The 12,686-nt window shown below is 34.4% G+C and overlaps 1 protein-coding gene across 2 annotated transcripts in view; it reads right to left on the bottom strand.

Annotated features, from left to right (window-relative positions):
• LOC126892360 (tubulin glycylase 3A-like) overlaps window positions 1-12,686 on the bottom strand; it is a 48,932-nt gene that overhangs the window by 12,504 nt on the left and 23,742 nt on the right. For both annotated transcript variants that reach the window (XM_050661881.1, XM_050661888.1), the window contains exons 4-9: window positions 11,511-11,673; window positions 9,281-9,441; window positions 8,127-8,318; window positions 7,978-8,068; window positions 5,561-5,775; window positions 3,533-3,742 (exon numbers count right to left, since the gene is read on the bottom strand). In XM_050661881.1, coding sequence (XP_050517838.1) covers window positions 3,533-3,742; window positions 5,561-5,775; window positions 7,978-8,068; window positions 8,127-8,318; window positions 9,281-9,441; window positions 11,511-11,673 — 1,032 coding nt within the window. The remainder of the gene's footprint in view (window positions 1-3,532; window positions 3,743-5,560; window positions 5,776-7,977; window positions 8,069-8,126; window positions 8,319-9,280; window positions 9,442-11,510; window positions 11,674-12,686) is intronic.

Genomic DNA, 12,686 nt, shown 5'->3' with positions numbered 1-12,686 from the left:
TATTTTACCGTGAATGTTTTCAGATTTTTAAAATCGGTGAAGCGTACTTTTAAAAATAAAAAACCGCATTTTTTCACATTTTTTTCCGCTTTTTGATACAATTTTATACAGGGTACAAAAAAGGGAAAACTGAATATAAGATGGGTAAAAAACTGAAAAATAATTGAAGTTTGCTTAATAAAAATTTTTTGTAATGCCATCCATTTTCAAGATACAGGGCGTTGAAGAAAACAAAAATTTACACTTTTTTTCCGATTTTGCCGAAACTACTGGCAACATTGTAATAAAATTTGGTGCGTTTTAAGACATCATTATTGTGCATTTTTTACATACAATTTAGAATTTTATATTCATCATTGGCGCGCATGCGGTTAATGGTCTGAGCTTTTTAAAGGAAAAAGATAGTACGCCACTGACATATTTCAAATTAAAAATCATTTTTAAATTTTCAATTGGTGAAAAAAAATCTATTTTACCAGTTTTTCATACGACCCGCCATTTTTATGCAAAAAAATAAAATATCTTAACCCTTACAAAGGATCCGAACTTCTATAGTATTTTTACTACAAAAGCGATAGGTATTACGTAGGTCAAAATTTTTGACGTAAGAGAACTGTCAAAACATTAGAATGTGACTTATTGCCATGTTTATTATAAACATGGCAATAATGAAAAGTCACATTCTAATGTTTTGACAGTTCCCTTACGTCAAAAATTTTGAAATAAACATGGCAATAATGAAAAGTCACATTCTAATGTTTTGACAGTTCTCTTACGTCAAAAATTTTGACCTACGTAATATCGCTTTTGTAGTAAAAATACTATATGTAACTTTCTATTGGGACCGTGCAAGTTCGGCAAAGCGACCCCTATTTCTACGCTCTGTACTTTTATTCGCACTTTCAATTATATTGGCCAATTATATTAGTCCTGGTTACTGGATAATTGTCAAGGCCATAGTCCAAAAAAATAGTAAGAAGAAAAAATAAGATTCAGGTTATGTTATGAAAACGTGAACAATTGTATGTAGTAAATAAAATTAGTTATTAAAATGCAGTACTGCAAGCAAAATACAATTAATTAAATTTACCTTTATATAATAATTGCATATCATATCAATATTGTGGAGCAATTTATAATTTTTCTGCTTCAATGACAGAAGGTATGAAATATACGTCAATTTGACAATTTCAATTGACATTGTGAATTATTTAAGATAGTTGCAATATTTCTCCGCGACTCGCGCACGGTCGTTTCTCGCTTCCCTTCCAAGTACTTGCACACCGCGAATACATCTACAACATTATTCGCGGTATGCGACTACTTGGAAGGGATACGAGAAACGATCGTGCGCGAATAGTGGAGAAATCTTGCAACTTTCTTAAATAATAATTCATATTGTCAATTGAAATTGTCAAATTGACGTATATTTCATATCTATTGCCATTGAAGAAGAAAAATTATATGTTGCTCCACAATATTGATATGATATGCAATTATTATATAAAAGTAAATTTAATTAGTTGTTGTTCTGAAGCTATTTTCTTGTGGCATTTTTATAATCAAGTATATTCAAATGGGAAATAAGCCACAATTTTACCTAAAAATGATTTTATTAACGTTTCGACGCCCAAGTCGGGTGTCGTTGTCAAAATACAAAATAATAAATAAAAAAATAAAAAAATTGTGGCTTATTTCCCATTTGAATATACTTGATTAATTAGTTGTATTTTGCTTGTAGTACTGGATTCTAATAATTAATTTTATTTAGGTACTATATACAATTGGTTACCTTTTAATAACATAACCTCGATCTTACTTTTTCTTCTTTTATTTTTTGGGGCTATGTCCTTGACAATTATCCAGCAACCAGGACAAATATAATTGGCCAATATAATTAAAAGTGCGAAAAATTTTGCCGAGCTATGAAACCAGGTGTCGCTTTTCCGAACTTGCACGGTCCCAATGTTCGTACATCCATATAAATAAATTGAATTATACTTTGGAAGCGTTAAGATATTTTATTTTTTGCATAAAAATGGCGCGTCGTATGAAAAAATGGTAAGATAGGTTTTCAAAAATGATTGTTAATTTGAAATCTGTCAGTGGCGTACTATCCTTTTTTTCTTTAAAAAATTCAGACCATTACCCGTATGCGCGCCAATGATGAATATAAAATCCTTAATTGTATGTCAAAAAATGCACCATAACCACCTCTTAAAACTCGCCAAATTTTATTACAATGTTGCCAGTAGTTTCAGCAAAATCGTAAAAAATGTGTACAATTTTGTTATCTTCAACGCCCTGTATTTTGAAAATGGATGGCATTAAAAAAAATTTTTATTAAGCAAACTCCAATTATTTTTCAGTTTTTACCTATCTTAGTGACGGTGTTACCTTTTTGAAACATTCTGTATAAAATTGTAACCAAAATCGGAAAAAAAAGCGAGAAAGTGCGGTTTTTAAATTGAAAAGTACGTTTTACCAATTTTAAATATCTGAAAAAATTCAAAGTGAAATATTATGCAAAAATACACGTAATATATTTTTTTCCAGAGAACGAATGTTTTAGTTATTCTTTTATACTCATTTAAAATTTTAAAATCGTTCCAAATTTTAAATTTCTTGCCAAAAATTTAAAAAAATTTTCGGACAGAACTTTTTGAAACCTACAACTTTTTTATTTAAAGTATTTCGCTAGCTCTCGATGCAGCTGAGATAAAAACTAAAAACATAAAAAGCCTAATTAGGCTCTACGTGGGTCACGTGACCACCTAGTGGACTAAAAATTCCATAACATGAGTTTCTCTGTATGTGCTAAATAGTGACCTATATTATGAAATTCGAATCGAGTTGGAGGCATTTTTCATCATCTTACCCGGCTAGGCCCTTTAGTAAAATCAATAAAATCCAACCCAAATGCAATAACAACAAAAGCTTAAAAAGTTACATGAATGAAAAAGCGAACAGCTTCTATTAATAAGAAAAGTCTTATGGACAGCAAGAAAAACCAATAAAGAAGTACTAAGGAGGGTCAACAAAGATAGAGAACTGATAACTACTATTTCATTGGAAAATTTCTTATCTGGGACATATATCATCATCATCGCCATTGACTCTACAACCCATAGTGGCTCTTGGCCGGTTCCAGAATCAGCTTCGATTCCTTCCTATCATTCGCCTTGGTTTTCCAAGGTTCCTCCTGGAACATATAGTGGAGGGAAATCGATATAAAATATTACAACTGATCCTTAAAGGCAGCGTAGAAGTGTAGGAAGAAAACAAGTTTCTTGGTTAAAAAACATTCGTGAGTATACTGAGATATCAAATGCAGGACAATTATTCCATATTGCAGAAGATTGAGAAGCCCTCGCAGTGGCCAGATCGCCAATGAGTCGGACAATTCTGATATGGCACGTGAAGAAGAAGCTGAACACAAGAAGAATCCTAGCATGTCCTGTCATATTACAAATAAAACAATAAAGAAAATATTACGTGTTTTGAGAACTATTTTAATTTTAGTGTATTTTACCTTTTATGACGTCCTCCATTGCTCGAGGACATAGTTTGCTCGTAACACTAGTCGAAAAAGATAAGTCCGGACTACAATTAATTTCTATTAACCACGGTGTGAAATCCTCAGATAACATAAAGTCAGCGCCATACATTTCGAAAGTGTTCTGCCTTCGATCCATTGTGTCCTGGCTTGCCAACATTGCGCAAGTTATACTTTGCTGCATTCCTTAAAAAATCATTATTGTTATCAAAATAAATATAGGTAGTTGCGTTCCAATCCAATTAAAGCCTCTCCTCTACTCTGATAAGCGTGTTTCAACGTTTAAGTTTCATCAGGGAAGACTACGACTGAATTGAACCGAAACGTACCAGACAGGTGACAATTATTAGTAAAATAATACAACAATCAATGCTAATAGTATGGTATAACTAGACCCAAACCCAGACATCCAAAGTGAAAGTTATTCTCCAACACCAAATTATTCTATATGGTCCACATAATGTTCAGAAAAAAATCACACCATTTTGAGCGTCGGGTTTGGGGTGGGGGGAGAGGGGGAGAAATCTGTAAATTCGTAGTTTTTAAGGTTTTTCGTAAATATTTCTAAAATTATACGATTTAGCATAAACAACCTTCTATACAAAAATGTTCTACATTAGATTTGAACGGTTTCAAAGTTACGGAGGTAGTATAGTATAATTGGTCCAAAAAAAGGCCTAACCTAAACACCTATATGGTCCACATATTGTTCAGTAAAAATTTACACCATTTTGAGCGTCCGGTTTGGGGGGAGATAGGGGAGAATTCGGTAAATTAGTAGTTTTTTTTAAGTTTTTCGTCAATATTTCTAAAACTATGCTTTACCGTAAACAATTTTCTATACAAAAATATTTTACATAAAATTTTAAATAAAAAAGGTCCTATACATAATTGTTATAAAATCAACGGTTCCAGAGTTACGGAGGGTGAAAAGTGGAGGTTTTCGTTACTTTTTATATTTATTGGGCAATTTCCTACTGATTTTCTTTAACAATATTGGGTTGTATAAATCATATTTGCTATTTCAGTGGCCGATGGTATGGATGGTATGTTAGTGATAAGCCCTAAAAGAAACGTCAACCTCACCACCCAAAATCATCATCAATTGCCCAAAAAATATAAAAAGTATCGAAAACTTCCACTTTCCACCCTCCGTAACTCTGGAACCGTTGATATTATAACAATTATGTATGACCTTTTTTTGTTTTAAATTTTATGTAGAATATTTTTGTATAGAATTTTGTTTACGCTAAAGCATAGTTTTAGAAATATTGACGAAAAACTTAAAAAAAAAACTACTAATTTACCGACTTCTCCCCCATCTCCCCTCAAACCGGACGCTCAAAATGGTGTAACTTTTTACTGAACCATATGTAGAGCATATAGAACAATTTGGTGTTGGAGGAAAACTTTTATTTTTGATGTCTGGGTTAGGTCTTTTTTTGGACCAATTATACTATACTACCTCTGTAACTTTGGAACCGTTTATTTTAGAAGGATTATGCATTGAACCTTTTTTATTTCAAATTTAATGTAGAACATTTTTTTATAAAAGGTTGTTCATGCTAAACTGCATAGTTTTAGAAATATTGACGAAAAACGGAAAAAACTACGAATTTACCGATTTCTCCCCCCAAACCCGTCGCTCAAAATGGGGTGACTTTTTTCTAAACATTATGTGGACCATATAGAACAATTTGGTGTTGGAGGAGAACTTTCACTTTGGATGTCTGGGTTATGCTATCTTTTGGATCAATCTTATCATACTAAGTATAATAGAAACTTCTAACAAGGTAACAATATATTGTTGTAACATCTTTTTACATTTGTTAAACATTTTATTTATATTTTTGGCTAGCTAATACCTAACAGTAATTTTTAGGCAGTTAAAAAATAAATACATATCACAGAAATCACAATTCTTAAATGAATAAGTGCAATGAGACATGACACAAAAGGGTTCATTAAAATATATCTTAATTTTATTTAAACACAAAACATTACCTGGATATATCACATCAGTCCACTTTTCTCCACATCCTATATGTTTAAGGTAAGTTTGAAAAGTTTGACAATCCCACATGTTGTCATTTGGCAAGGCCTTATCTCTTTGCTCCATGTTGGTATACTTACACTGCACGGCGTAGTTAGTTAAATGCAATGATTCGTGGAAATTCTCAAGGTTAAACATTTGGCCACTAAACCTCAAATAGCTGTCCCTGAAAAATATGAGTAAGTACTTTGTATATTCATTGATAATCGCGTTGTACATTTGTAACTATAACGCCACCGAATGCGTCAGCTCTATGCGCCTCTACTCCCGTTTAACTACCACCGGGGCCAGCGGGAAGTGGAGCGCCGGAAAAAAATATAAAATGCCATGAAGAACGACGAGAACTAAATTTGAACTGGAGTATTCATCTGGTAAGAACTTCTACCCCGAAAGCTGCGTACTGATCAAAGGTCACCGTTCTTTCCTGTTCTTGCTATCGAGTATTGATCTAGCCTTGGCCGAGTATTGATTGACCGTTCCCCGGTCTTTAGGTATTGACTAAAGATCTTCCTTCGTCCTACCCATCCAAGCGCCGCTAACGTTTATTTCTGTTCACCGGTATCAACGCCGAGGACCCTAGTCAGGTTAATTTACTTAGAATATATGAGTACATTCTAATTAAGCGAAACCACCTGCAGTGGGTAGGACATGTATCCCGGGCCCCTGAATCGAACATGATAAAAAATATTCTAACAGCTCAACCCGTGGGAATGAGAAGACGGGGTAGACCAAAGTTTAGGTGGATGGACGGGGTAACACAAGATGCTGAGAAGATCGGAGTCGACAACTGAAAAATGCAAGCAAGGGACAGAACAGAATGGCGTAGAAAGCTTAAGAAGGTCGAGGCCCTCTAAGAGCTTTAGCACCAAGATGATGATGATGATGATGATGATATGAGTACATTTATGTACTATACTACTACCACTAAATGTTTTCCTATACGACCTGAGCTTCGCTGGTATCGCCACCTATCTAGCGGATTACTAGTACAACTTCCGTTGGAAATTTCGCTGGAAAGAGAAAAGTGTTGCCTATCCTCTGTGAGTTTCGTTGGTATGGCTGGTATCGTAATCCAGCGGATGACTTACTGTTTCGGCCGGAAAAAAGAGGAAAGGAGAAAAGCCAATAAAAATTGTTTCAAACTTATTTTTTAATCCTTATCGTGTAATATTTACAACGTAAAGAAGTAATTGGATTGTAATCGATAATTAATATCAGTAAGTACAGAATTTATTATTCATTATGATTATTTTTAAGATTTTGCTTATCGGTATGTTGACAGATAATATTAGAAAAAAATTATTCTGCAAAAAAAGTATAATAATTTAATACAATTATAGTATAATACTTCTTAAATATTAAATTATGCATTAATTGCACTTAAATAATTAATTAAGAGCGTAAACGTAAAATGTCGGGCCAACTCTTTTTAAGGCTAACTTTCTTTTCGAATCCTGAGAGAACCAATAAGTACCCATATCTGAAAAATTTAAACGCAAAATGAAAGACTACATTATTATCAAGGGAAGTCCCTGAAAATTTCTGTTTATTTTAATCAGTTACAGGGCTGAAAAAAAGAGAAAATTTAGTGTGATTTTTAATTTTAAATATCTCGTTCAAAAGAAACTTTTTGTTTATTCTAAGGAACTTTCGGCCTTTTAAATGAGACATTTAGTAAAAATTATATGCAAATCTTAACGCAGAACGTCTAATTTCCAGTAAAGGTTCACTGACTTGTCACTACTGGAGCTCGCGAATTTTTAATTATCCCCTCTACCTACGAGCTCAGAGCGGATACATATTAGGTTTGTTCTAGCAAACAGTCAAACTAGCCAGAAACCGTCAGCAAACAGTTGGTCAGTGAGAGAACATAATACAGTCACCACTGCTACCCTCCACCCTCTACTCGCGCTGGTCCACTATTCGCTGATGGTTTCAAACCGTTTGAAACTGATGCTAGAACAAGCCTATTATGTATAGGATAGTACATTTTATTGTGTTTGTTGTTTATTGGAATATATTTTTAGTTAAATTAAACTTGCATTTCACCGAGTCTGGTGTCTAAAAGTAAAAAATTAGCCAAATAAAAGTACTCATTCAGAAACGACACGAGACTCAGTAAGTGGTACCACTAAACGAACCGAATAGTAGCAACCGAATAGCAACTGAATGTAAACCGAATTTCAACCGAATAGGAACCGAACAGAAACCGAATAAAAACCAAATAGAAACCGAATAACATAACAACCATATAGGAACTTTCCCTTTAACAGGAGCTTTTTGCGTATTTAAGGGAAGATTGTCGTTTCTCTTTCAAATGTATTAAGTAATATCTTATTATAAATCTTTCATACTGAATTGAACTTACCTGTACATCCAAATAGTAAGAGGCTGGACACAAGTAACCACAAACCATTGTCTAATATCAAATTTCGTTTTATATATAATCAGCGGCCTCTCTAAAAACGACTAACGATTTTTTTAAGTTGAAAACGCAAGAATCATCTCTCCACTTACCAATATACTTTTGTACTACGTATTTCATCTTCAAATTCATAACTTTATCTACGTCACTAATGTTTTTTACTAGGTATATCCCCCTGCCACGACATTTATTTCCTGGTTTTAGTATCCAGATGTTCTTCTTTCCGTCTATTTCGTATTGTGGCCAGTACATTTTTATTTCCTTGAGGGTTGATTTCACATTAGCTATAAAAAAAGTTTAAAATATTTATTCTATAATTAATTGAAAACTTTTTTTTTTAATTAATGGCCTTGGCCGAGCCAATTAGCCAGACATTTTGTTATTTTAACAACAAACATTTTTTTTCAGAGGAATTTTTTCTGTATTTCTAACTCTAAATAGTAGAATAACTAACATACTAAAATCATTATTATTTAAATAATTTACTGTTTTAGTTGTATATATTTTTTTGTATTTATATTTGTAATTTTTTTTGTTGTATTTAATAATTATATTTTTAATTTGTTTTTTTTTTATTATTATTTTTTATTAATTGTTTTTTTTTACTACGCTAAGAGATTGAAAACTTAATAATATGAAAATTTAGGCAGTTTTACTATTTATGTAATATTTTTGCGTGTTTCTTTGACAACTTATATTTAGGTAAATATTTATTTTTCAATTTTATTTTATCTTAGAAAATGTCCTTTTAAGCGGCTGAAATTTCAGAGGAAACAAAAAAATTGGAAAAATGAAAATGGAGGAGACGATTAATCACAAATAGATCCGAGGATTACGAGACAAAAGAGACAAGAAAGAAAGTCAAAGTAGCAGTCAAAGAATCCAAAGAGGGGTCATGGAGGTAATTTGAGCAAAAAATGGCAGGAAACTACAGGGAAAATCAAGAACTTTTATATGCTTCCATGGTACTCTAAAACAATTAAGACAAAAGAAGATACACAGAACGACGAATACAAAAGGAAAGGACGGAAATATAATTACAGGAAATGAAAAATAATTGAGAGATGGTAATAAGAATCTTTTAAAAAGCTAACGTACAGGGATACGGAAGACCTAGATACAGAAAGGGATATAAACGAAGAGTAAAATATAGGACCCATAAAAAGAAAAGATTAGAAGAAGGCAATAGGGATGGTTAAACTCTAATATTTTAAACATCGAGATAGTTCATTTTCAAAGTACTTACCGTAGGCATTGGTGAGAGATTCAACGAAATCAATAAAAAATCCATTTTGGTGGACAATATTATAATAATTTGTTAAAAATTGATCCCATTCATGATCCCAGACCTGTGGCATCTCTTTGTCGATATCTAAATGTTTTTGTTTCGATAAATAGTCATTACATCTAAAAAATATTTTAAACTTAGGATAGTACGAGAACATTTTGACACAAGTCAGCCAGTGCGGTATTAAAATCCTATAAAGCTTAGTGGTTCCACCACATTTTTAGTCCTCAATACTCTTATCATCATTATCATCATAATTGGCGTGACAATTTTGTGTGGATCTTGCCCTGCTTTCGAAGGAGTCGCAATTCCCGTCAATTCTAAGCAACTTCCCTCCATCTTTTAACCCTTACGCTTCTTTCACATATAATAATTTGAACATGCGATCGCTAGAACGCACGATGAAATTCAAATACCCCAGTTTCACACACTAAGAATTTGAACGTTCGATCGTTAGAACGCACGATGACATTCCAATGGTGGCTCGAGCAATCCCATGGTAACTTTCACATTACACGGCGGTTGGAACGTTTGGTGAAGTCGCCGTATAACATGAAAGTTATCATGGGATTGCTTGAGTCACTAATGGAATGTCATCGTGCTTTCTAGCGATCGCACGTTCAAATTCTTAGTGTGTGAAACAAGGGATACTGGCACTGGCTCAAGCAATACCATGGTAACTTTCACATTACACCGTACGTTCCCACCGCCGTGTAATGAGAAAGGTACCATAGGATTGCTCGAGACACAATTGGAATGTCATCGTGCGTTATAACCCTCGCACGTTTCAAATTCTTAGTGTGTGAAAGGAGCGTTAGAATCATAAGGTCTGCTTCCACATCATCAATCCATCTTCTGTGACGTCGTCCTCTACTACTTTCAGCCTCTAGGTTTGATAGTGTTAATCCCTTCGTCTATTCATTATCTAACATCCTAGCAATGTGTCCAGACCATCTTAATCTCTGCACCTTAATAAATTTCAGAATATGTGGATATGTGTACAGCTGGCATCGCCTTCTTCTTCTTCTTGAGGTGCCTATCCGTTCTTCTTATGTTAGCGATCAGGACCTCGATTTTTGACCGTTCGCTTCGTTATCGAACGTATTCGTTTCGTATCTGTTTAGTGTACAGATAGCGAATGATCCATAACGAAGCGCAGGGTCAAAAATCGAGGTCCAGGGCCTCGATTTTTGACTTTTTGCTTGGTTATCGAACATATTCGCTTCGTATACTAAAGAGATACGAACCGAATACATTCGATAACGAAGGGAAGGGTCAAAAATCGATGCCCTGGACCTCGATTTTTGACCCTTTGCTTCGTTATCGAAGTATACGCTTCGTATCTGTTTAGTGTACAGATAGCGAATGATCGATAACGAAGTGCAGGATCAAAAATAAAGGCCCAGGGCCTCGATTTTTGACCCTTCGCTTGGTTATAGAACGTGTTCGCTTCGTATACTAAAGAGACACGAAACGAATACGTTCGATAACGAAGCGAAGGTTCAAAAATCGAGGCCCTGGACCTCGATTTTTGACCCTTCGCTTCGTTATCGAACGTATTCGCTTCGTATCTGTTTAGTGTACAGATAGCGAATGATCGATAACGAAGCGAAGGGTCAAAAATCGAGGTCCTGCATGGCTATCCTAACTTTGCTTACTGCTACTCGGAATAGTCCGGTTGCAGATATATTGCACTACTTTCTCATGTTTTGGAGCCAAGATATTCTTTTTCTCCCTGGTCCTCTCTTTCCAAATACCTTGCACTGAAAAATGAGTTGCAGTTGCAACAAGAAACGCCTCTATTTATTCCTCATAACATAACCAGGATATTCTAATTTGCTCTCTTTGATTGTGTTAATAATCTCGCATTCCTTGCCCATTCTGCGTAGGATCTCAACATTAATCAAACGATCCAGCCAATGAGTAAGCGCTGGACTCCACTTGCGATTTTAGTCGCGCGATTATTTTGTCGCGAATATTGAACACATTGTTTCAAATACGAGTCAATCCATTTGCGACTAAATAATCGTGGATTGACTTGTATTTGAAACAATGTATTCAATCTTACGACAAAACAAAGTGGAGTCAGGCGCTTATGAGTTACATATTTTTAGTTAGGTTTCTGTAAGGATTAACTTTTTTTCTAATAGTAACTTTTTCGATGGCTGGGCATAACAAAAATAAATACCTATCTAAAGCGAATTGTAAAGTAGCATACGGCACTTTTCCGTCAGCTGATTGAATATCGTGTTTGTCACCATCCTCATAAGTCTCAGCAAACCATTTTAAAAGCCCTATACATGATGTCATTCTGAAATCGTCGACAAAGAAATTATAATGATCTGGAAAACCTGCAACAAAACTAACATTAAGAGCAAACAGTAGCGATCAACAGGTAGCAACAAACGCGTTCCAAGATTGCGTCTCTAATTTTGAATATTTTGTCGAGATATTTGGCACACTTCTTCTTCTTAAGGTGCCCTATCAAGTCCCCGTGAGGTTGGCGACTAACATGGCGAAACTGTCTCTGTCTCGAGTTATTCTAAATAGGTGTTCTGCTTTCTTTATTCCTGTCCACTCCCGGATATTCTTCAACCAAGAGGCCTGCTTTCTACCAATTCCTCTGCGTCCTTCGATTTTACCCATCATAATAAGTTGAAGAATATTATACCGGTCTCCCTTTACTACGTGTCCAAAATAGACCATCTTTCTACATTTGATATTATCAAGCAGCTCGCGGGTAGCATTTGCTCTCTTAAGGACTGCCACATTTGTCAGCATAGCCGTCCATGGTATTTTCAGTATACGTCTGTGCAGCCATATTTCAAAGGCCTCCAAACGGTTAATGGTGGATATTTTTAATGTCCATGCTTCGACACCATACAAGAGGATTGACCAAATGTAACATTTAATCATGTGCTTTCGAAGTTGAAGTTGCAAGGTATCATTACAGAAGAATGACCTAATTTTTAAAAATGTCGTGCGGGCTATCTCGATTCTACAGTTTATCTCTTTATCTGGATCTAGTTGTTCAGTAATATGGCAACCAAGATATTTAAAACTGGGTACTCTTTGAATTATATGACCATCAACATATAACCGTGAATCTTGATGGGCCAAATGGCTAAATACCATGTATTTTGTTTTTGAACAGTTTATATTTAGGCCAAACTCTCTTTCCACTGTGTCAATGGCACTTAAAAGGTGTTGTAATCCGTTTATATCATCACTTAAAATAACTGTATCGTCTGCATATCTGATTGTATTTATCAGAATTCCATTAACTTTCACACCCCATTCCAAATTATGCAGCGCTTCCTTAAATATTCTATCTGAATATAAATTGAATATCAGTGGGGACAGT

This window comes from Diabrotica virgifera, chromosome 1, assembly GCF_917563875.1.
Source record: "Diabrotica virgifera virgifera chromosome 1, PGI_DIABVI_V3a".
Classification (NCBI taxonomy): domain Eukaryota; kingdom Metazoa; phylum Arthropoda; class Insecta; order Coleoptera; family Chrysomelidae; genus Diabrotica; species Diabrotica virgifera.
This window is presented reverse-complemented; position numbering and strand designations above follow the sequence as displayed.